The 23738-nt window shown below is 50.9% G+C and overlaps 1 protein-coding gene across 3 annotated transcripts; it reads right to left on the reverse strand.

The window, feature by feature from the left end:
- Positions 1-16068: 16068 nt before the first annotated feature.
- FBXO27 (F-box protein 27) lies at positions 16069-22910 on the reverse strand. Of its 3 annotated transcripts, none has more exons than XM_030299516.1 (5): positions 22463-22910; positions 22196-22307; positions 22018-22113; positions 17643-17778; positions 16069-16673 (listed from the first exon to the last, which is right to left on the reverse strand). In XM_030299516.1, the coding sequence occupies exons 1-5, from the start codon at positions 22812-22814 to the stop codon at positions 16506-16508; spliced, it is 864 nt and encodes a 287-aa protein (XP_030155376.1). In that variant the 5' UTR covers positions 22815-22910; the 3' UTR covers positions 16069-16505. The 3 variants fall into 3 exon arrangements, with proteins under 3 accessions (XP_030155376.1, XP_030155373.1, XP_030155374.1); XM_030299513.1 differs by having other exon boundaries at positions 16606-16860; positions 22463-22828; XM_030299514.1 differs by lacking the exons at positions 16069-16673; positions 17643-17778 and adding an exon at positions 19775-20392 and having other exon boundaries at positions 22463-22828.
- Between the last annotated feature and the right edge of the window lie 828 nt (positions 22911-23738).

Genomic DNA, 23738 nt, shown 5'->3' on the forward strand with positions numbered 1-23738 from the left:
TCTTTTTCTCAAAAATAAATAAACATTAAAAAACATATGAAAAAAAATTAAGTGCTTTGCTTAGGGCAGTGGTTCTCAACTGGGGTGATTTTGCCCCTCAGGGGACATTTGGGGGTATCTAGAGACATTTGCGGTTGTCACAACTCAGGGGAAGGAATGCTACTGGCAGCTAGCGGCTAGAGGCCAGGGACGCTGCCCAGCCGTCTACGATCCCCAAACCCAGGATTGTCTCGGCATAAAGGTCAGTAGTGCCAAGGTTGAGAAACACTGTCTTAGAGACACGCGCACCTGGGACCCCCGAGGCGTGTATGAGAACGGTCACACCGGCAACGAGTGGTTTTCCCCACACTGGCGATGTTGCGCATGTCCATTCAGGGCGGAAGAGGCGCTCGCACTGTTGTTTCTTCACGTGGCGGATGAAATTAACAAACAATCGCTATCTGGATCAAAACGGGTGAATCTTATCAATGTCGAATGAAAGACGCAGGTCATAGAAGGATACGTGCTGTATCCTTACATTTACATAAAGTTCAAAAGCAGGGGCGCCTCGCTGGCTCAGTTGGGAGAGCACGTCTCAACTCTTGATCTCGGGGTCGTGGGTTGTAAGTTCAAGCCCCACGTCGGGTGTAGAGATTACCTAAAATAAATAAACTTCAAAAAAAAAAAAAAAGTTCAGGGGCGCCCAGGTGGCTCAGTCGGTGAAGCGTCATGATCTTGCGGTCAGTGAGTTCGAGCCCCCAGCCAGGTTCTGGGCTGACGGCCTGCTGGGGATTCTGTGTCTCCCTTTCTCTCTGCTCCCCCCCACCCCCCACCAACTCTGTCTCTCTCTCAAAAATAAACATAAAAAAAAAAAGTAAACACATACATACACACAGTCGTTGACATGTAGGGGTTCCCAGGAGACAGGCTCTGAGTTGGGGGTCTGCAGAACGAGCAGGTGGCTAGTGGGGGGCGCTCTCTGGGACACCCGTGTGGGGAAGGGAAGCGTCGGGGTGCTGGGAGAAGCTGATAAGTTTGCAACAAGGGCCCCAGTCCAGCCTATGGGGAACCTAGAACTGGGATGGCCTTCTGGGTTGTCCCTAACTGAGGCATCGAAGCAGGCTTTTGCGCCTCCTATGGACCAGACATAGAATGTGAGCTGCCCCTCAGAAGCATAAGCTGGAGCAAGATGGTTCACTTGCTGTCCAGATGCTCAGCTGTCAGCCGCCGGCGTTCTTGGCAGCCGGTAGAAAGAATGCCTCCACCCTGAAGAGGGGGGTCTGAGCCGCATATTAGAGCTTCCACTCCACCTTTGTACCTATGACAATTCTACAGGAAAAATGCAAAAGAGAATTGGGGTGCCTGGGTGGCTCAGTCAGTTAAGCATCCGATTCTCAATTTCGGCTCAGCTCATGACCTCACGGTTCATGGGATCGAGCCCCGGGTCGAGCTCTGTGCTGACAGCATGGAACCTACTTGGGATTCTCTCTCCCCTGCCCTCTCTGCCCCTGCCCTGCTCTCACTTGTATACTCTCTCCCTCAAAATAAATATATAAACATTTTTAAAAATAATTTTAAAAAATTTAACATAATATTTATTAATGTAATACACCATATTAACAAATTACAGGGGTCCCTGGCTGGCTCAGTCTGTAGACCATCCAACTCTTGATCTCAGGGTCATGAGTTCAAGCCCCATGTTGGACATGGAGCCCACTTAAAAACAACAACGAATTATAGGCGAAAAAACATTGGATGGAATTCAACACTCTTTTATAAGAAAACCTTCATGACCAACTAGAGATAAAATGGAATCGTAAACCTGATATAAGGAGTCTGTCTGTGACAAATACCCAAGCTAATTAGAGACATTTCCTGTAAAGAACCAAGAGGAAATTTTAGCAAGTCTGCTGGATGTAAGATCAACAGGCAAAAAGAAAAAAAAAAAAAAAAAGAATAGCGCCCGGAAAATAAAAGCAATGACCGATGAGAGAATGTAATTCGTAGAAAAGGTTCCATTCTCTTATACAACAGAAAAGTAAGATGCACGGGCCAAAGGCCAAGAAAAGATGTTGGAGCTCATTTTGGAATAAATGATGAGACTTAATGAAAGGACGACAGGGGTGACCTCAGCAAGGAGACAGATACTATGTCATGCAGTAGTTTTTTTTTTTATTTTTTAAAATTTTTTTTTCAACGTTTTTATTTATTTTTTGAGACAGAGAGAGACAGAGCATGAACGGGGGAGGGGCAGAGAGAGAGGGAGACACAGAATCCGAAGCAGGCTCCAGGCTCCGAGCCATCAGCCCAGAGCCCGACGCGGGGCTCGAACTCACGGACCGCGAGATCGTGACCTGGCTGAAGTCGGACGCTTAACCGACTGCGCCACCCAGGCGCCCCTGTCATGCAGTAGTTAAGGTGAATGAATCAGACCAGACACCGAAGGCCAACTATTGTAAGATTCCACTTAAACGAGGTGCCTGTAGGCAAATGTATAGAGACAGAGAGTAGAGTAGAGGGGCTGGGAGGAGGGGGAATGGGGAGTTAGTATTTAATGGGTACATTAATTAATTAATTAATTAATTAAAATGTTTGGGGTGATGACGAAGTTCTGGAAATGGATGCTGGAAGTTCTACCATGTTGTAAGTGCGGTTCATGCCCTTGAATCTTAACACTTAAGAATGGTTAAGGGGCGCTTGGCTGGCTCAGTCGGTGGAGCGTGCGACTCTTGATCTCAAGGCTGTAAGTTCGAGCCCCACGTTGGGTGTAGAGATTACTAACTAACAACAACAACAACAACAAGGTTACAGTGGAAAATTGGCTATGTTTTGGCAATGACCCCTGAGGGAACTATACCAAAAAAAAAAAAAAATAGATATATGTAAACCGATTCGGCTATGTGTACCGAATGTAATGTTGAGTGAAAAAAAGGCAAGCTTCGAAAGGTACACGAAAAATGACATTCTCTGTGAAGATTAGGATTCTCTGAAAATGTGGCCAGGTGTCATAGAGACTCAAAATCATAGCAATTGAAACAAGATAGAAGTTTATTTCTCTCTTCGGGAAAATTCTGTTGTAGGCTGGGCAGGTGGGGCATGAGGGTCGGCTGTTGCGGGCTTCTCATTCTGCCCACCTGAGGATGTGGCTCTTGTCCTCATGGCCCATGGTGTGTGGTGCCAGCCATCACGTCACATCCACCTTCCAGGAAGCAGGAATGCTGAAGAGGCGGGGCGCCTGGGTGGCTCAGTCGGTTAAGCATCTGACTTCGGCTCAGGTCATGATCTCACGGTTTGTGGGTTCGAGCCCCCCCCGTCCGGCTCTGTGCTGACAGCTTGGAGCCTGCTTCAGATTCTGTGTTTCTCTCCCTCTCGGTCCCTCTCCTGCTTGCACCCTCTCTCTCTCTCTCTCTCTCTCTCAAAAAAAAATAAACATTAAAGAAAAGGAAAAGAATACTGCAGAGGAGATGGAAAGACCATGCTTCCCTCCACCTCGAAGTCCCATTTCAGAGAAGTTCCACACATTCCTTTCCTTTATACCCTGTTGGCTGGAACTTAGTCACGTGGCCACGCTTGGCTCCAAGGGAAACTGGGTGGTTTTTATTTATTTATTAAAAAAAATTTTTTTTTAATGTTTATTTTTGAGAGAGGAAGAGAAAGAGAGACAGAGTATGAGCGGGGGAGGTGCAGAGAGAGAGAGGGAGACACAGAATCCGAAGCAGGCTCCAGGCTCCGAGCTGTCAGCACAGAGCCCGACGCGGGGCTCGAACCCACAGACGGCGAGATCATGGCCTGAGCTGAAGTCGGACGCTTAACCGACTGAGCCACCCAGACACCTGGCGTCTTCTGTCTTTAGAAGGTCCCGCTCTCAAGGTTGGTCCCTGACTGGCATCTGGAAATTCGGCTTTTGCCCTAACCATGCCCTAACCTTTAAGGGTGGTTTACTGTGGCTAGACTACCTGTGCAAACAATTGGCTTACAGTGAACATAGCGTGTACCTGAGTCCTAGCATGTAGCAAAATTCCAGAAGGAAACTAGCGTGAACCATATTGTTCACACAATTCAGGGCCCGTGAATTCAGATTCCAAGATTCCAGATGCCAGGCAAGGGCCAAGGTTGCACATGGGCCTTTTAATTATGTTTGTTTTTGTTTGTTTGTTGAGAGAGAGAGATAGAAAATGAGCAGGGGAGGGGCAGAGAGAGAGAGAGAGAGAGAGAAGCCCAAGCAGGCTCTGCACTGTCAGCAACGAGCCCCAAGTAAGACTCGAACTCACTAACTGTAAGAGTCTGACCCAACACTTAACCGACTGAGCCACCGAGGTGCCCCACGCTTGGGCATTTTTAAAGCTACCCACAAAACACTATGGAGAAAGAGAAAAGAGGGGCGCCTGAGTGGCTCAGTCAGTTGAGCATCCAAAGCTTGATTTTGGCTCAGATCACAATCCTAAGGTCATGGGATCGAGCCCTTTGTTGTGCTGGGGGCTGAGTGTGGAACCTGCTTGGGCTCTCTCTCTCTCTCTCTCTCTCTCTCTCTCTCTCTCTCTCTCTCCCCCCCCCCGCCCTTCCCCCTGCTCATGCACGCTCTCTCTCTCAAATTAAAAAAAAAAAAATCAATAATAAGACAAATTGAAGCTATGCACCACCTGATGGGATACGACGAGGACCAAAAGTCACTTCTGCGATTTTCTTGCCAAAGACGCTTCATCTGAACCGAGAAGGAAACATCAGACAAAAAACCAAACTGATGGACATTCTATCAAGCAAAACTGGGTTCGAGCCTGTAAAGCTCACAGAAGCACAAAAGAGCCAGAGGGATGGTGCCGGGTGGGAGGAGGCTACAGAGACACGACAGCTAGAAGCCACTGAGCATGAGTTTGGCCTGGATTGTCGTGCTACAAAGAACATCGGACATTTGGCAAACTTGAATGGAATCTGAAGATTACAGGAACGGTGTTGGGCATCCCCAAGACCGCCCCCGTTTGGAGCTTTCCTTTTCTTTCTTTCTTTCTTTCTTTCTTTCTTTCTTTCTTTCTTTCTTTCTTTCTTTCCTTATGGTTTATTTATTTATTTTAAACGGTTTTTTTTTTAATTTTTTTTTTAATTTTTTTTTTTTCTTTCAACGTTTATTTATTTTTGGGACAGAGAGAGACAGAGCATGAACGGGGGAGGGGCAGAGAGAGAGGGAGACACAGAATCGGAAACAGGCTCCAGCCTCTGAGCCATCAGCCCAGAGCCCGACGCGGGGCTCGAACCCACGGACCGCGAGATCGTGACCTGGCTGAAGTCGGACGCTTAACCGACTGCGCCACCCAGGCGCCCCATAATTTTTTTTTTTAACGTTTATTTATTTTTGAGACAGAGAGAGACAGAGCATGAACGGGGGAGGGGCGGAGAGACAGGGAGACACAGAATCAGAAGCAGGCTTCAGGCTCTGAGCTGTCAGCACAGAGCCTGACGCGGGGCTCGAACTCAGGGACCGTGAGATCGTGACCTGAGCTGAAGTCAGACGCCCAACCGACTGAGCCACCCAGGCGCCCCTTAAACGTTTATTTTTGAGAGAGAGAGAGAGAGATAGAGCATGAGCGGGGAGGGTCAGAGAGAGAGAGGGAGACACAGAATCCGAAGCAGGCTCCAGGCTCGAGCCCGACGCGGGCTCGAACTCACGGACCGCGAGATCAGGACCTGAGCGGAAGTCGGACGCCCAACCGGCTGAGCCACCCAGGTGCCCCAATGTTATTTATTTTTGAGAGAGAGAGAGAGACAGACAGACAGACAGTATGAGCGGGGGAGGAGCAGGTGTGTGGAGCGGGACACAGAATCCGAAGCAGGCTCCAGGCTCTGTGCTGTCAGCACAGAGCCCTATCCGGGGCTCGAACTCATGAACTGTGAGATGATGACCTAAACCAAAGTTGGATGCTTAGCCGACTGAGCCACTCTGGCACCCCAGATCTTCTAGAAGGACTCATGGGACTCAGCGTACGGTTGCAGTCAGCTCAGATTTATTACGGCAACGTACTAAGGATACGCGGCCAAGTTATCCAGGGAAAGGGCGCAGCTGGGTTACCTTACGCTCCCTCCTCCCCCTGAAGGGTCACTGAGCACAACAAAAATGTAGCAACAACCTGAGCCCAAGGGAGCCCGTTAGGATTTCAGCATCCAAGGTTTTGACGGGGGGCCACGCGGGCGGCCTCTGCGAGCATGGACCAAAAGTTTCGGATCCAAGAAGGAAGACACGTGCTCGGCACCAACCACGTTGGCACAGTCCCAGCTCAGTGAACAACGCTTGTCAAGCCGGAAGTGAGGGGAACGGCCCGGATGCCACGCTCCCAGATGCCAGCCACTGGCCGGCCTTGTGAGCAGGTCTTTCCCAGGATCGCTCTCTCAGGCCCGCTAAGCTTCTCTGCACCCGCTCCATCGACCTGAGGCCAAGGCACCTTTACAGCAAAATTATCATCAGTATCATCATCGCCCCACAAGGCGGCGCGGCCAGCTCGCAACACCGGCCTCAGCTAGGCCCCCAGCGTCCTGGATTTAGCCAGTTCCAGTAGATCCCATTAGCCGTAATGGTCTGTTCTAGAAAGCCAAGTGGCTTCCGCAAGTTTCCGTAGGAACCTCTGTGCCTGGCCCGAGGCATCATCTTAGGCCAGCAGAGGCCGGTCACCAATCTGGAGCGGACTGGACAGGACACACAAGGAACAACCCCAGAGGGTACACGGGGGACCCCTGGAAGCAAAGAGCCTAGCCTTGTTAGGACGCGCCAAGCAGGACACGCACCGGTCAGGCAGGACAGGTTAACGGGGCCTCCTGCGTGGCCTCCGCCCTGGGCCTTCTCTCCCCCCGCCCCCCGGCCCCCTGTCCCCCCAGGGTTGCCAGACGAGTCCCGACGGTTCAGCTCAGGCCTTGCTTTCAGAGGGACCGCCTGAAGCAGGCAGTTCCAGGCACTGCTTTTCCGCGAGGCCCGGTTTGTGAGCGTGGGCACCTGCTGTTGTCGCCCAGCGGGCTCTGTCAGGGGTGACCAGTTGGAGGGACAGACACGGCGGGGGCGGGGATCCGAGTCTGAATTCAAAGCGGTCTGGCAGCTTAGAAAGGCAAGAGCTGATATTCCCTGGCTTTTCCCGTGGGGGAGGGGAGCAGCGCTTCCGGGAGAAGGTCTCAAAGACACAGACCACTGATGTCTCTCCCTCATCACTGGTCCCTCCCAGGTACCCAGACTGTGTTTTTCCTTTTTTGTTACAAAATCAGTGTGGCTGGCTCAGTAATCATCACTTGACATTGTTTCCCCAAACTTTTTAAAAACATTTTTTCAAGTTGATTTATTCATTTATTTAAAACAATTTTTTTTTAACGTTTATTTATGATTGAGAGACAGAGAGAGACAGAGCATGGGCATGGGAGAGGAAGAGAGAGAGAGAGAGAGGAGGAGGCACAGAATCCGAAGCAGGCTCCAGGCTCCGAGCTGCCAGCCCAGAGCCCGACGCGGGGCTCGAACCCACAAACTGTGTGATCATGACCCGAGCTGAAATCGGACGTTCAACCGACTGAGCCACCCAGGCGCCCCGTTCACTATCTTGATAGTGTCCTTTGATGCACACAGTTTTTAACTTTGAGGAAGTCCAATTTATCTATGTTTTTGCTTCTGTGGCTTGTGCTTTTGGTGCCATATCTAAGAATCAATTGTCACATCCAAGGTCATGAAGATTTACCTCGTTGTTTTCTTCTAAGAACTTTATATTTCTGTGTCTTAGATTTAAGTCTTTGATCCACTGTGAGTTGATTTTTTGTAGATGGCGTGAGGTAAGGATCCGACTTCATTCTTTTACATATGGTCATCCAGTTGTCCCACACCATTTGTTGAAAAAGCAATTCTCTTCCCATTGGATGGTAATGATATACTTGTTGAAAATCAATTGACTGTAGATATGAGTTTATTTCTGGACTCTCAGTTTTATTCCACTGATCTATATGTCTGTCCTTATGCCAGTACCACACTGGTTTGATTACTGGAGTTTTATAGTAAGTCTTGAAACCTGAAAGTGTGAATCCTCCACTTTTTTTCTTTTTAAAATTTTTTTAGCATTCTGGGGCTCCTTGAAATTCCGTATGAATTTTAGGATAAGCTGGTCCATTTCTGCAAAAAAGGTAGTTGGAATTTTGATAGGGATTATATTGAATCTGTAGATCAGTTTGGAGAGTATGGCCGGCCGTCTTACCAATACTAAGTCTTCCAGTCGATAAACATGGGGCTATCTTCGTCCTGACCCTTTATCCAGTGAGCGGTCTGGAAAAGATCCCTCTCGTTCTGAGGACAGCTGCATTTAGTAAACAAGCTGCCTTCCGGAAGTTCATGCATCAGGGGAAAGAGGAGGGAAGTGGATTCACTGTGAGTTCATTGTTGCAAACCGCAGCTGAGAAAGCAGAACACAAGTCGACAGCTGGGCGACATTCCCCGCCCTACAGGGGTCCAGAGTCCAATCTGTTAGGAGTGCCCACAGGGGTCACAGTCCTGGGATATGACCTTCCCCAGCTTGCAGCCTTTGGCAGGGACCACAAGCTAGTACTGCGTTAGAAGTTCGTATCCGCACCAGAAAAGAGAGGGCTGAGAAGTAGCTTGATTTTAGACAGTTCCGCTAAAAAAGAAGCCTTTTCCTGTGGGCATTCTTAGGTGACCTAGATGGTCCAGCCAGCATCCAGGATGTTTGCCCAGCTTAGGGTCCCACAGAGGGGGGTCTTAAATCTGCCAGCCTCCCAGAGTTAAGCCCTGTTCCTTGAGGGCATGCCTGCTTTCCACGGAGCACACAGTTCCAGCTGAGAAGGAAACAGTCCACAGCAGACAATGTCAGGTTTTGGCTTAGAGTCAGGTCCAGGCAATTAGGATCTGTGAATTCAGGAATCCAAAAAAGCCAGAGGCTTTTCTTTGGCAGAGGCAGAGCTCTGTGAAGGAACCCGAAGATCTTGCTCCAAGTCCAAATGATGAGAGAAGCTTCCCTAAGCCCCTGGTACCTTATAGGTCTTAGAGCTCAAATTGATCTACTCGAAAGGATACACTCCAAGGCAGTGAGGAGACAGGGAGCGCCTGGGTGGCTCAGTCGGTTGATGCGTCCGACTTCGGCTCAGGTCATGATCTCCCAGTTCGTGGGTTCGAGCCCCGCGTGGGGCTCTGTGCTGACAGCTCGGAGCCCGGAGCCTGCTTGGGACTCGGTGTCTCCCTCCCTCTCTGCCCCTCCCCCACCCACACTCTGTCTTTCTCTGTCTCAAAAATCAATGAACGCTAAAAAAAAAAAAAAAAAAAGAGCTGAACCTTAAATGCGTTATCACTAAGCGAAAAAAGCCAAGCTGAAGAAGGCTACCTACTGTATGATTTCAGCCATGACATCCTGGAAGGCAAAACAAAGGGGCCAGTAAAAGATCAGCGGTTGCCAGGGGTCAGGAGGAGGGGGTGATCAAGAGGCAGAGCAGTGAAACTATTCTGCATGATACTATAACGTGGATACACGTCCACTAATGTGCATATCAGTGTACGTTCGTCCAAACCCATTCAACCCACTCAACGCAGGACATCCAGGCTGAACAGTGGACACTGGGTCATAAGTAAAGTGTGGACGTACACTCATGGATTGTCACAAGAGCCCCTCTCTGGTGGGAGTTGTTGGTAGCGGTGGCGGGGGGCGGGGGGCGGGGGGCTGGCCTGTGTGCGGGGAGAGGATATAGGGGATCCGGATCGGTGCTTCCGGCTCAGTTTCGCTAAGAACCTGAAACTGCTCTCAAAGAAAAATTCTGTTTAGGGGCGTCTGGATGGCTCAGTTGTTAAGCCTCGGACTCTTGATTTCGGCTCAGGTCGTGATCTCGTGGTTCGTGAGTTCTGTGCCGACAGCGTGGAGCCTGCTTGGGTTTCTGTCTCTCCCTCTCCCTCTCTCTCTTGCCCCTCCCTCACGGGCTCTCTCTCTCTTTCTAAATAAATACATAAAATGAACTTTAAACATTTTTCAAAAAAAAGAGAAAAATTCTGTTTTAAAAAAAAGAACTAACAAACAAAGGCAAAATAAAGACTTTTTCAGGTATACGATATATACGTGTGTGTGTGTGTGTGTGTGTGTGTGTGTGCGCGTGCGCACCAGGCTGGAAAATCAACAGCCATGGAGGGTCGGGCATGTGATTTCTACAAGGCCTCATCAGCAAACTAAAACTGTTCCACATGTTATCTGCTTGTAGACTGAAGATGGCCTCTATTTTCATATTGTCTCCTTTTCTCCAAAGGCTCTAATAGGCCAAAATTATAGCAAATATCATTTACGGAGCCTTGTACTCGTTCTGTTTCCAATACCCCCATTGGCGGCAAAAACAAGACAGTGTCACACACACACACACACACACACACACACACACACACACACACAGACATCTTGTTTTTTGTAGCTTTCCCTGACCCGGATAATCTCTCCAGTGTATATTACAAGCATATGACATTATATTGTTTCGTATTCTCTCACGAGATGGTCTGTGGGGTGTGGGGGTGCAGGCACAAGAGGAGACAGAGGAGAGGCTCAGGAAATCAGTTTATTACACTCACAGGTCCCAGAGACAGGAGGTGTGCGCACAGGGCCACATGGGAAAGACACAGTGTGGCCAGGAGGCGAGAGGCGAGACCTAGGTGGGGGAAGGTTTAAGCCACCACTTTTGTTGGGGTGTCCCGGGGAAAGGCAGGGCAGGGTGAACCATCTGGGACCGGTCAGCGTGCATGATTTCACGACTCAGACTACAGGGGTGGTTCCTAGTTGCCTGGCACCCAGCCCTGGGGTGGTGAAGCAGAGGAATATTGCCCCTGGGGGTGCTGGAGCCACCTGGAGGAGGTTTGGCTCTGGATTGGTTTGTTTTCCTACCACAGGCAGGCTCCTGTAGGGTTCTTTGTGGTCTCTAAGAATCGGCCAGGAGGCACACTGTCTCCCCAGTCAAGAAGGTCTTTTAAGCCGTCAAGCTGTCATAATAAACAGAAAACACACACACACACACACACACACACACACACACACACACGGGTATATATACATATACGTAGACATTGATCATTGATTATTTTAATCATACATCCAGATGAAATGGCCGTTAAAATACAAAGCCATTTTTCAAATTTCCCTTTTTCTTTGAGATATAATTGATGGATAGCATTGGATTATAAATGTTCCCCCCTTTCCCCCACCTCATTACAAGTTTACTCAAATCCCTAAAAGTAAATTCAGCACTGGGGCGCCCGGCTCGGTCGGTAGAGCATGCGACTGTTGATCTCAGGGTCATGAGTTCAAGACCCATATTGGGCTTGGAGCCTGCTTGAAAGAAAGAAAGAAGGAGAGAAAGGAGAGAAAGAAAAAGAAGTAGAGAAAGAAAGGAGAGGAAGAAAGAAAGATAAAGAGGAAGAAGGAAAGAAAGAAAGGAAGAAGGAAGTAAAAGAAAGAAGGAAAGAGAAAAAAGGAAGGAAAAAAGGAAAGAAAGAAAGTGAAAGAAGAAAGCAAATAAAGAAAAGAAAGCAAGCAAGCAAAGAAAGAAAAAGAAAGAATTTAGCATTTAATTCAGCATTTACCAGGTTAACATCACGGCTGCTCAGAGATCCTGGTGGGGTAGGAGGGGCTGCTGTGGCCTCCAGGCTGAAGGGCTGGCAAGTTTCTTTTCCATCGTGCTCCCTTGGGCTTACCTAAAACTTTGATCCACCCGGGGAATGGATTTAACCAGTTGTCCTCCCACTTAGAGGAGAACACAAGGCAAACTTTCAAACCTTTCAGTTCAACTAAAGTCTGTCTTTGGGGAATTTGGCCCCTTTCTCCTCCCACCTAGAGTAGACAGCAACTACAAACTAACATTTACTGTCTTTTTTTTTTTTAACGTTTATTTATTTTTAAGAAAGAGAAAGAGAGCACGTGCAGGGGAGGGGTAGAGAGTGAGGGGGACAGAGGATCTGAAGCCGACCCTGTGCTGACAGCGAAGAGCCCGACGCGGGGCTCAAACTCCCCAACCGTGAGATCATGACCTGAGCCGAAGTTGGACGCTCAACCGACCGAGCCACCGAGGTGCCCCACGTTTATTGGCTTTGACCCCAAACTCATCTGGGGGAGCGTTTGGGCCTTTTCTCCTCCTGCCTGGGAGAAAGTGGGAAACACCCAAGGCGTCACCAGGCTGAATTATTTTCTTCACCGTGGCTGGCACCTGCCCAAGTCAGTGAGGGGATCCTGTGAGCCAACTCCCCAAGGGTGGGGCCTAGAGTTTTAATCCCATAGGTGGCTTATCTCTTACAACAGACATCACCTAGGTGTCTTCATCCCTCACTCCTCTCCCTTTTCCCCAGATATTGTAGTCAGGATCTTCAGCCCCACCGCCGCCACCACTGTGCGTGTGTGTGTGTGTGCGCGTGTGTGTATAATCCCAAGATGACCCTCATGCTCAGATAATTGCCAGAAACGCTCCTGAAACTCAGTATATAGTTATACTCACTCCTGAGACTGACCGCAGTGGTGTAATTGCACGCACAGCTAGATAATAAGGGGGAAAGACACAGACAGCCCGGAAGAATCCATGTGCCGGTCCCTCGTGTCCTCTCCCTTCCCTGAGGGGTCACACAGAGTGTACTCCTGACCCAGTAGGTGTGTGATATCCAGGGAAGGTCATCAGAGACTCAGGACCCTAGGGTTTCCCAGGGTTGGGGGGGGGGGCGGTCCTGGCTCGTACCCAAATTCCAAACTCCCAGAATGAAAGCAAGCGTTTACCATAAACCATACTAAATATTTGTGCAATGAGCCACCCTGACCGGTTAGGTAATGGCAGGGAAAACTTCCAAAATTCACTTTCCCAGATGTCAGCCATGAGCCAATGTTGCAATCAGGCTTCTCTCTCTCTTAATTAATTAATTTTTTTTTAACGTTTATTCATTTTTGAGAGACAGAGAAAGACAGAGTGCAAGCAGGGGAGGGGTAGAGAGAGAGGGAGACACGGAATCCGAAGCAGGCTCCAGGCTCCGAGCCGTCAGCACAGAGCCCCCCCGCGGGGCTCAAACCCACGACCCGTGAGATCATGACCTGAGCCAAAGTCAGACACTTAACCAACGGAGCCACCCAGGCACACCGCAATCAGTCCTTTTTAAGGGGAGGCCAGCTAGGTTAGCTCTTTGGGGGCAGTCACTGAATTGACATGACCGTCATGGTTTGCATTGCTATATTGTAGTCTTACAGGAGAATGACCTCATACATAGAGAATACACACTCTAGAATTTTGCTGTGATGATGAAAATGTATTAGGTGTTTCAGGGGTAAAAAAATCTTTGTGCCATACCTACAACTTCTCTGTTAAGTTTGAAGTTGTTGCAAAATATAAACACATTAAAAAAATAATATGGAAGAGGGGAGAATCCATGGGGATGTGGGTGGAGGACTGGCCATAAGCTGGTAAAACTTTTGCTGGGAGATAGATACACGGAGGTTACAATACTCTTCTCTTTGCTTTTGTTTATATTTCAAATTCTCCATGACAAAATAAAATAAGCGAACACTCTGTCGGCAAAGATGCTTTTAAATATGGTTATTTCTGGGGCGCCTGGGTGGCGCAGTCGGTTAAGCGTCCGACTTCAGCCAGGTCACGATCTCGCGGTCCGGGAGTTCGAGCCCCGCGTCAGGCTCTGGGCTGATGGCTCAGAGCCTGGAGCCTGTTTCCGATTCTGTGTCTCCCTCTCTCTCGGCCCCTCCCCCGTTCATGCTCTGTCTGTCTCTGTCCCAAAAATAAGTAAACGTTGAAAAAAAAAACTTTTTTTTAATAAATAAATAAATAAATAAATATGGTTATTTCTGGGGGCACCAGGCTGGCATAGGGCATGTGACTCTTGATCTCCGGGTTGTGAGTTCAAGCCCCACCTTGGGTGTAAAGATCTCGTTAAATAAATAAGTAACTAAATAGGGGCGCCTGGGTGGTTCAGTCGGTTAAGCACCCGACTTCGGCTCAGGTCATGATCTCACGGTTCGTGGATCCAAGCTCTGTGCTGACAGTGCAGAGCCTGCTTGGATTCTCTCTCTCCCCCTTTCTCTCTGCCCCTCCCCCACACTCTCTCTCTCTCAAAATTAAATAACCTTTAAAAAAATTTACAAACATAAATAAAAATAAATAAAAAGATTAGTTCTGGTGGGGGGGGGAACTGCATCGGAGGGCACTTTCCATGTCTTCTCGCAGTAACCCCGTAACCCTGTAGTTCACTGGCTTTTTGTTTTTTTTTTTTTAAATTTTAAGTAAGCTCTGTGCCCAACGTACGGCTTGAATTCACGACCCTAGATCAAGAGTCACACACTCTACTGAATGAGCCAGCCAGGTGCCTCCATAGTTAATATTCTTATTCTTCTGCATATATACACCTACCTACCTACCTATATACACATGCACATTCAGAACGTACTCCAGGGTAGAAATACGTGCATGCACGTGTGTGTGCATAAAGTAGTATCATTTAACTTGGGGGCGCACGCGTGCACACACACACACACACACACACACACACACACGAAGGTGTATACATACAATATATGTGCCAAAGTTAAATTAAATTATACAGCTGCTTGGGGCGCCTGGGTGGCTCAGTCGGTTAAGCATCCAACTTCAGCGCAAGTCACGATCTCACAGTTTGTGGGTTCAAGCCCTGCATCGGACGGTCAGGCTCTGAGGTGACAGCTTGGGGCCTGGAGCCTGCTTCGGGTTCTGTGTCTCTCTCTCTCTGTCCCTCCCCCACTCGCGCTCTGTCCGTATCTCTCTCTCTCTCTCAAAAATAAATTAAATTAAAAAAAAATTATATTGCTGCCTTTTTTTTTAAAGCAATGGCCTCTACCTTTTCCTTCCTGTAAATGTTTTTCATATTCCTCATATCCAAATTCCCCCAGTTGACCCAAAAATACTCTCTAGAGCTGAATTGTCCAAACCAGTCTTTACTCCAGGCCCACACACTCCATCTGGTCACGACTCTTAGGTCTGTTTCAACCTGTCGCAACTCCTTTTTTAAGAAACTGGCAAAAAAAAAAAAAAAGAAAGCCACTTCTGGGCTCGTCTGGTTGCCTCTTTGCCGGTGTTTCCCTTCTATGGCAAGACGGGGCTGACGGCCTGACCCTCCAAGCGAGCAATTCCGGGTGGAATACGGTGAGACCCACTTCATGCGGATCACATCAGAACACCCAGAACATCTAGGGGCGCCTGGCTGGCTCACTCAGTAGAGCACGCAACTCTTGGTCTGAGGGTTATGAGTTCAAGCTCCACGCTGGGTGTAGAGATTATTTAAAAATACAATCTTGGGGTGCCTGGGTGGCTCAGTCGGTTGAGCGTCCGACTTTGGCTCAGGTCATGATCGAGCCCCACATCGGGCTCTCTGCTGTCAGTGCAGAACCTGCTTTGAATCCTGTCCCTCTCTCTCTGCCCATTCCCCCCGACTGCGCTCGCACTCTCTCTCTCTCAAAAATGAACATTTAAAAATAAAATAAAAATAAAATCTTAAAACAAAGAGAGAGAGAGACCTAGAACATATCACTGACCCACCAGCAGTGAGTGAGCCGTGACCCTGGACTGGTGTGAGGACAGCCTAACCCTGGCTCCATCTAGAAAGTCCCAGGAGCACCTGTGTGGCTCAGTCGGTTAAGCATCCGACTTCAGCTCAGGTCATGATCTCACGGTTTGTGAGTTGGAGCCCCGCGTCAGGCTCTGTGCTGACAGCTCAGAGCCTGGAGCCTGCTTCGGATTCTGGGTCTCCCTCTCCCTCTGCCCCTCCCCCACTCATGCTCTGTCTGTCTCCCTCTCAAAAATAAACATTAGAAAGTCACAACTGTGTTGCCAGCGTGATTCCTGTACCTACATCCACTGTCTGCCTAATACTTTTGACCCTGGTTGAAAAGCTTTGTCTGAATCGATGGTTTCCTTGGGGCTTGGGAAACAATACTGTTCTAACTCTTCCGTTCTTTCCTACTGAAACACCTTCTATTGGGGTTTTCTTCTGTAGTTTTCCCTCCTCCACCGGGACAGTTTGTTTTTTCGGACCAAGTAGTAACCAAGACAGTAACATCAGACTCGTATCGAAAAGATCCCAGGTACTTTTGGCAAAATAATAAATTTATTACATATGACCGGCAGGTAGCCGTTGCGGATATATTATTCTCCCAACGTTCGCGAAACGTTTCAAAGTAAAAAATAATTTTATACACCACACAATCCCAGGGGTCCTTGAGGATCTCCAAACGTTTTTTGAGCTAGTTGACTTTCAACTGCGAGATCTGGTCCCAGCCCCGAAGCTTCAGGAGGTGAAGTTTGCCACCCAAGGTGGCTGGAATCTTCCCAGCCACAAGGACAAGATTCTACTTCAGAGATGAGGGGGGTGCCCAAAAGGGACCAATGAAACCCCCGAAGCAGAAACAAGAGGAGACAAGGGTAGAGGGGGGCTGGGGTTGAATCAGAGGACCTCCGGGGTGAGGGTGAAGAGCCCTCTCCAGGACCAGCATTCCTGGGTGCTCACCTGTGTCGTCCCCCCTGCCCTACAACAGCAGTAGGTAGATGTGATGGAGGAACTTTCTTCCTTCTAGTAGTTTCCAGAACCTGAAGAGGGGGCCCAGCAGGACCCTCGAATGGATTCTGGAGTATCCAGGATGCCAGGAGGTCCATGTCCTTGGTTCATGAGAAGGCCTGGCCAACGGTCCCAGGTTCTGGAAGGCATAGGTCAGGTTGTTTTGCAAGGATAGCGCTCGACTAAGACAGACGGGCCCGCACGACCACGCTGGAGTTGGTCACACGAGCTCCATAGTGACCTGCCCAGAACTGCGTGTCCTGGCCCCAATGTTCGAAGGACACAAAGCGGACGCCTATCTTGATGTCAGAGAACACGTGGGTGACCTGCGGGTAAAGGAGAGATCAGCCCGTTGTGCCACGGCCTTCTTCTCGAAAGCTGGGAGTGGGGCTCTCTGGCAGATGGAATCACACGGTTCCTCATTCTAATTCCCGTCCCCTTGAGCCTGGGTGGGTCTGTCTGTAACCCGGAGGGTGGCGGAAGTGATGCTAAGTGACCGTCGCCAAGTGAGTGCCAAAGCTGGGTCAGAAAAGGCAAGGCAGCTTCTCCTGGATTCTCTAGAACCCTCCTCGAGGGATCCTGAGCCACCAGTAAGCAGTCTGGCTGCCCTGGGGCGGCCACGCCACGAGGAAATCCAAACCAGCCCTGGCAGAGACAACGCACACCGAAGCTCTCTGGGACTCGACGAAGCCACCGGCCGCGGTTCACACACACCGGAACCAGAAGCACCCAACAGAGCCCTCCTTATAGAAACCACGAGAAGATGGGGGCGCCTGGGAGGCTCAGTCAGTTGAGCGTCTGATTTCAGCTCAGGTCGTGATCTCACGGTTTGTGAGTTCGAGCCCTGCGTCCAGCTCACCGCGGTGGGCGCGGAGGCCGTGGATCCTCTGTCCGCCCCCCTCCCCCCAGCCCCTTCCCCGCTCCCTTGCGCATGCGCTCTCTCTTTCTCTCTCAAAAACAAACATTAAATAAAAGAAAGGAAACCACAAGAAGTACCAAAATGACTGCCGTTGACGTAAAGCCACTAAGTTTTGGGGTCATTTGTTCCGCAACAGATAACCGTCCCAGGCCCCACCACCCTCTCCCCGTGTCCCTGTCAGAGACTCACCTGAAAGCAGACATTGTTGTTCCACTGCTGGATGGGAACAGGCATAGCAGAGAATTTATCCAGGACCGTCTGGTTGGCATCTAGAAGTTGGACAAGGAGTCGGTACATACAGCCACTGTCGTGTCGGGCTCCCCACCTGTGGAGGGAGGGAGGCCTTGAAGGCTGGACTAGCCCACTTGTCTCTTTGGGTGTCTGCCTCCCCCCCCCCCCGCCCCCGCCATGGTCTCCCCATGTATGCAAATCAAAAATTTGCATACACAAATTTTGTAGCCCGCCCAGCGTCCCCTGGGAGCTCGGCCCCACCGCAGACCCCATGGAGCAGAATCTGCATTAAACGGAGTTCCCCGGCGGGTCTGCAAGCACATCCGTTTTCTGAACAGTGACCTGGAGCACTGGTCTTCAAGGCACCTCCTCCCATAGTATTAAGGTGACAATGGAAAGTGCTCTTTCTACGTTTAAATGGTGGCAAAAGATGTACCACTGTCCAACGTATACACCGACGTTTTATTTTCCCATTTCGTTTTTATTAAAAAAAATGTTTTTAGGGGCGCCTGGGTGGCGCAGTCGGTTGAGCGTCCGACTTCAGCCAGGTCACGATCTCGCGGTCCGTGAGTTCGAGCCCCGCGTCGGGCTCTGGGCTGATGGCTCGGAGCCTGGAGCCTGTTTCCGATTCTGTGTCTCCCTCTCTCTCTCTGCCCCTCCCCCGTTCATGCTCTGTCTCTCTCTGTCCCAAAAATAAATAAACGTTGAAAAAAAAAAAAATTTAAAAAAAAAATAAATAAAACGTTGAAAAAAAAAATGTTTTTAATGTTTATCTGATTTTGAAAGAGAAGGACGGAGCATGAGCAGGGAAGGGGCGGAGAGAGAGGGGGACACGGAATCTGAAGCAGGCTCCAGGCTCCGAGCCGTCACCACAGAGCCGGATGCGGGCTCGAACTCGTGAACCGTGAGATCATGACCTGAGCCGAAGTCAGCTTAATCCACTGAGCCATCCAGGCGCCCCTGCATGTTAATATTTTAAAAGATAATTTTCATGCCAGTCATTTAAAACGACCGGGGGGGGGGGGTGCCTGGGTGGCTCAGTCAGTTAAGTGTCTGACTTCGGCTCAGGTCATGATCTCACGGTTCATGAGTTCGAGCCCCGCATCGGGCTCTCTACGTTTAGCGCAGAGCCTGCTTTGGATCCTGTGTCTCCCCCTCTCTCTGCCCCTACCCCACTTGTGCTCTCTCTCAAAAATAAACGAACAAACAAAAAAAAGAAGCCAGATACAAATTATATGCCATAGGACTCTCTCTGTCCCGAGTACAAAAATGGACAAAACTTACCTATTCTAACAGAATTCAGGACGGCAACTACTCTCGGGTGTGCAGTGATGGGAAAGGGCCTGGTAACACGGATGTGTTCACTTTGTGATAACTCACTGAGCTGCACACCTAAAATATGTACACTTAAAAAAAATCAAATAAAATATGGACCCTTTTGATGCTAGAAGTCAAAGTTTACAACTTAAGGGTAACGAACGGACTACAAAAATACACAAATAAGGGGCGCCCGGGTGGCTCAGTCGGCTGGGCGTGATCTCGCAGCTCGGGGGCTCCAATCCCGCGTCGGGCTCTGTGCCGACAGCTCAGAGCCTGGAGCCTGCGGCAGATTCTGTGTCTCCCTCTCTCTGCCCACCCCCCCACTCATGCTCTGTCTTTCTCTCAAAAATAAACATTCAAAAAACTGAAAAAAATACACATAAGTTTCTTCCTTCAGAGACTTCACATTGTTCTTACAATCAGACGTCCGCTCTCCATCGGCCACACAATTTTGTCCTCATGTGATAGTGACGTTTTTATTTTCTCCTGACTTTTTGGTTGCCCTTTCACACTGCTCTATGCCGACCGCAGACCAAAATGTATATGTGAATAGAAATTGATGGGGGCACCTGGGTGGCTCAGTCGGTTAAGCATCCGACTCTTGGTTTTGGCTCAGGTCAGGATCTCACGGTTGTGAGATCGAGCCCCGTGCCCAGCTCGTGCTGGGTGTGAAGCCTGCTTAAGATTCTGCGTCTCCCTCTGCCTCTCTCCTACTTGCACTTGCTCTGTTTCTCTCAAAACAAAACAAACAAAAAACAAAAAAGAAAAAAAGGAAGAAGAAAAAGAAATTAAAAATTTTTTTCCTGTGACCATAAAGCTCTAAGCGTTCACATTTTTCCTTTGGGACTGAATTATTACCCAGTAGTGGTTCCCGGCCTTTGCTGTGGATTGGAATCATCTGGAATTGTTGAAAAGATATTGCATAGAAAAGAATTTAGCCTTGTCCCAAGGTACGGATGGCCTCTGCTCTCAGCTTCTGGGAGGTCATCTCTGGGCCTTTGGAATATTATGGCTGCCGGGAGTTACCTCTGTCTGCCTGGGGACCTTGGGTCATAGTGGATACCCTACCAACAGGATTCCAGCGCCGGCTGGCCGCATCCACAACAGTCCCACCGTGGCAGCTAGCCACTCCAGAAAGACCCAACAACGTGGCTTAGGACACGTCAGGCAACATCAGTTGACCAGGAGGCTGAGACGAACCACATGATGAAGCACCGACAGAAATTCGGGTGCTTAGGCGCACTTCCCAGGTCGGCAAGGTTCCATGTACACAGTCACATGGATGTACAGGACAGTAATGCATCCTGACTCCGTGACCAGGGAACAATAGAAGGTCTGGGTTTGGTACTTCCCGTGGATGATGCCGGTTAGGTTTTCCTTGTAATAAACTGTAATTACATAATAGTTTGGTGAGTTCTAGGAGTCTTTCCTGTGAATTACTGAACCTGAGGGTGGTTTTGGGAATCCCCCAGACTTGCAGCGGGCGTCAGAAGGATGGTCCTGGGGGTTACAACCCTCTAATTTTACAGTCAGCTCGAAACTTCTCACGGATCCTGATACCTGGCTCTCACCCCTAGACACTGTGATTTCATTGGTATGGAGGGTGACCTGGGCGCTGGGAGTTTTCAATGCTCCTGCGTCACGCAGAGCAAAATTTGGGACCCGCTGATTATTACAATCAAATGGTACACGGTTGACCAGAACAGCACACAGGCTACAAAAGTTTGAGAACTAACGATTACATTAAAAACCAATTTTAGGGGCGCCTGGGTGGCCCAGTCGGTCAAGCGCCCGACTTCAGCTCAGGTCACGATCTCGCGGTCCATGAGTTCCAGCCCCGCGTCGGACTCTGGGCTGATGGCTCAGAGCCTGGAGCCTGCTTCGGATTCTGTGTCTCCCTCTCTCTCTGCCCCTCCCCCGTTCATGCTCTGTCTCTCTCTGTCTCAAAAATAAATGAACGTTAAAAAAAAAAAAAACAACAACCAATTTTATTGTAAATTCCACCCCCCACCCCCCACCCCCGCCAATGAGATGGATTTACAGGGCGGGGGGAGTTACGGTGCCTTTAATTAAAAGTGAATTAGGTAAGGCTGAAATTTCAAGCGGTCACTCTGCCTGACTCTCCAGAAGTCTTTACATCCGGGGGGACCACACACCCTAGTGAGGGGCTTGGTTTTTCTGTAAAAACTGGTGGACTGTGAGAAAGGGCCAGGAAAGGACAACCATATGATGCTCCCCTCCAAGATGTGATGTGTAGCTGATAATTTTAGAACAGGGAACACAGCTGTAGCAGATCTGGAACTGCCTCCCTTAAAAATTATCTGGGTCATGTATCCCTTGAAAAGTCTTCAGGTACTCCAGTTTCAACACCATCACTACAGAGCACGATGAGCTCTGGAGTCAGAGGGGTCTGAGCCTCATGCCAGGTCTCACCGAGCCCTGGCTGTGCCACCAGGGCAAATCGCCTCCTCTTTCGGAACCTCTCAAATGCTCCTGAAACTCTCTTAAAGCTCTGAGGTCTTGAAATACACATTCTCACAGGATCAAGGCTCAAAAAACAAAACGCTAAAACAGTTCACGCTTATAAAGCGCTGGCTATGTACCTGACATGTAACCCTACCTTCTAAAGATGGGGAAACTGAGGCACGCTGTGACTCACCCAAAGCCAGAAAGTTGCAGAGCCACGATCTGGACTTGGAAAGTCTGGCTACAGAATGTAAACTCAGCTAACTATCCGCCAGTGCCTCCTCCTATGGCAAGGAGCATCTCATTCACAGACCAGACTGGTCTGGGCCAAGTCCTCGGTACTTGGATTCCAATCTGGCATCTTGCAATCCAGTTCCCCGGGAGAGAGGTGGAGGAGGGGAGAGGTTAAGTCATTCGCCTCCCTGATCTTCACTTTCTCTGTCAGGGTTTGCTACAGAAGGCCTAAATGAAGTCACCCACGCAATGGTCACGGCGCGGCGCGGGTGGTCAGAGCTGAGCAAAGGGCTGTTTTTATCATCATACTCACCAGTCGGAGACACAAATCTCAATCTTGCCACTATCTAGCAGCTCTGGCCATAAGCCCTCCTCCTCCAGGTCCAAGACCTGCTTCTTCCGACACCAGCTAGTAAAGAGGGAGAAAGGTCACTAGAACAGGCAGGTCTTGCTCACAACGGCCCTGGCCCTTGCGGGGTAGGGGCATTCACCTGAAGGAAGACACGAAGCAGGTCTGCGAGGGGGCCCCAGGCACCGTTGACCTGTTTACCTCCACCACCCAGCCGTCCCCACCGTGCTGCACCATCCATTTCCGGAGGCCTTCTGTTAAATAAAAAAGGCTTGCGCCCAAGTTCCTCGCCCGCCCACCAGCCGGCCGCCGCCTCCCACCGGCTCCGATGAGGCTCCGCCCCCGGCCCCTCCCACCGGCTCCCCGGAGGTAGACCGCCCCCACCCCCCGCCCAGCCTGCGTTCCCCACCCTGGCCGCAGGGATTGCGGATGAGGTTGCGTCCGATCGGTCGGCGCTCGCAGAAGCGGCCCAGGAGGCAGGGCCGGCCGTCGCGGGCGGGGGGCAGGCAGCTGCGGGCGAGCGGCAGCAGGGCGCCGTGGTCCCGGGCCAGGATGAGCAGCCACAGGGCCTGGCCGTCCACCAGGGCGCGCCAGCCCCGACACACCCGGCGGCAGCACCCCAGCAGCGTGCGTGGGGGCACGTGGCTCAGCACCACCAGGAGCAGCTCGGGCGGCAGTTGGCTCAGGTCCAGCGCCTCCTCGGGTTCGGGCTCCGGCGCGGGGACCCGGGCGGGCCGACCCCTGGAGGCCGAGGCGCCCATGTTCCCCACCCCGCGCCAGGGGCGGCGTTGACTGCGGGAGGGTAAGGTCGCGGAGTCAGGGGCCCGCAGCCACGGCGGCGGCGCGCGCGCGCGCGCAGCCTCCGCCGGCCCCGCCCCCGCCCGCCGCACCCCCGGGCCGCCGGCCGCCTCCCCGGCCCCGCCACGCCCCGTCTCAGTCCCCAGGTGCCGAGCCCCAGGCTCCCGACCCGTCCTTCCCCGCAGCCTCTCCACCCCGCCCCGCGCCCCCCTGCCAGGGCCGGCCAGCCCCCGAGTCCCACCTTGGGTCAGCGCCGGGGCCCCTCGCCCGCTAGCCCTCACCTGTCCCCTCGCACCCCCCTCCCCTCCTCCACCCTTTTACTCGCCCGCCCCTCCCTTGTTCGCCAGCTCTCCCACTCCCCGCCCCATCCTCCCTCTGGCTGGTTGGTCCCCGCGCTCCCCTCCCTCCGGCCTCCCAGCGCTCCCCCGCCCCCAGCCAGCCCCTCCCTCCCCATCCCTATACTTGCCAGATCCCCTCCTTCGGGTGGGGGGGGGGTCTTCCCACGGTGGGAGAACCACGGATCCGGACCTGACGCCGCAGACGGGGGAGGGGTGGGGGCCGCCGGGATCCTGAGTCCGTCCGCACCCTCCCGCCTCTTGGAGTGTCCCTTAACCCGGCCGGAAGACGCCTGGCGAGGAACAACTGCCGCTATTTTGGTTCAGGCATCCGGGCGGGAGGCCCCCTGTCGCTTCGACTGCAGTTATGTTGGTCAGGCATCCGGGAGGGAGGCCTCACGCCCGTTCACTCCTTTAAAAATCCCCATCACCTTTATGGCGGGGCAAGGTTAGCCCCATTTCACAGGCGAAAACAGGTGGGGTAGGAGCCAAACGCGTATCTATCTGGCTCCAAAAATGGGTGTTCTCACCAGAGGTAACTCCAGCCAAGCT

The sequence above is a fragment of the Lynx canadensis genome, chromosome E2 (genome assembly GCF_007474595.2).
Source record: "Lynx canadensis isolate LIC74 chromosome E2, mLynCan4.pri.v2, whole genome shotgun sequence".
NCBI classification, from domain to species: domain Eukaryota; kingdom Metazoa; phylum Chordata; class Mammalia; order Carnivora; family Felidae; genus Lynx; species Lynx canadensis.

Coding starts and splice junctions, on each gene's coding strand:
- FBXO27 (XM_030299516.1), bottom strand. CDS start 22,814: ATGGGCGCCTCGGCCTCCAGGGGTCGGCCCGCCCGGGTCCCCGCGCCG. Junction 22,308..22,462: donor CCGCAATCCCTGCGGCCAGG/GTGGGGAACGCA, acceptor TTTATTTAACAG/AAGGCCTCCGGAAATGGATG. Junction 22,114..22,195: donor TGCTTCGTGTCTTCCTTCAG/GTGAATGCCCCT, acceptor CCTCTTTACTAG/CTGGTGTCGGAAGAAGCAGG.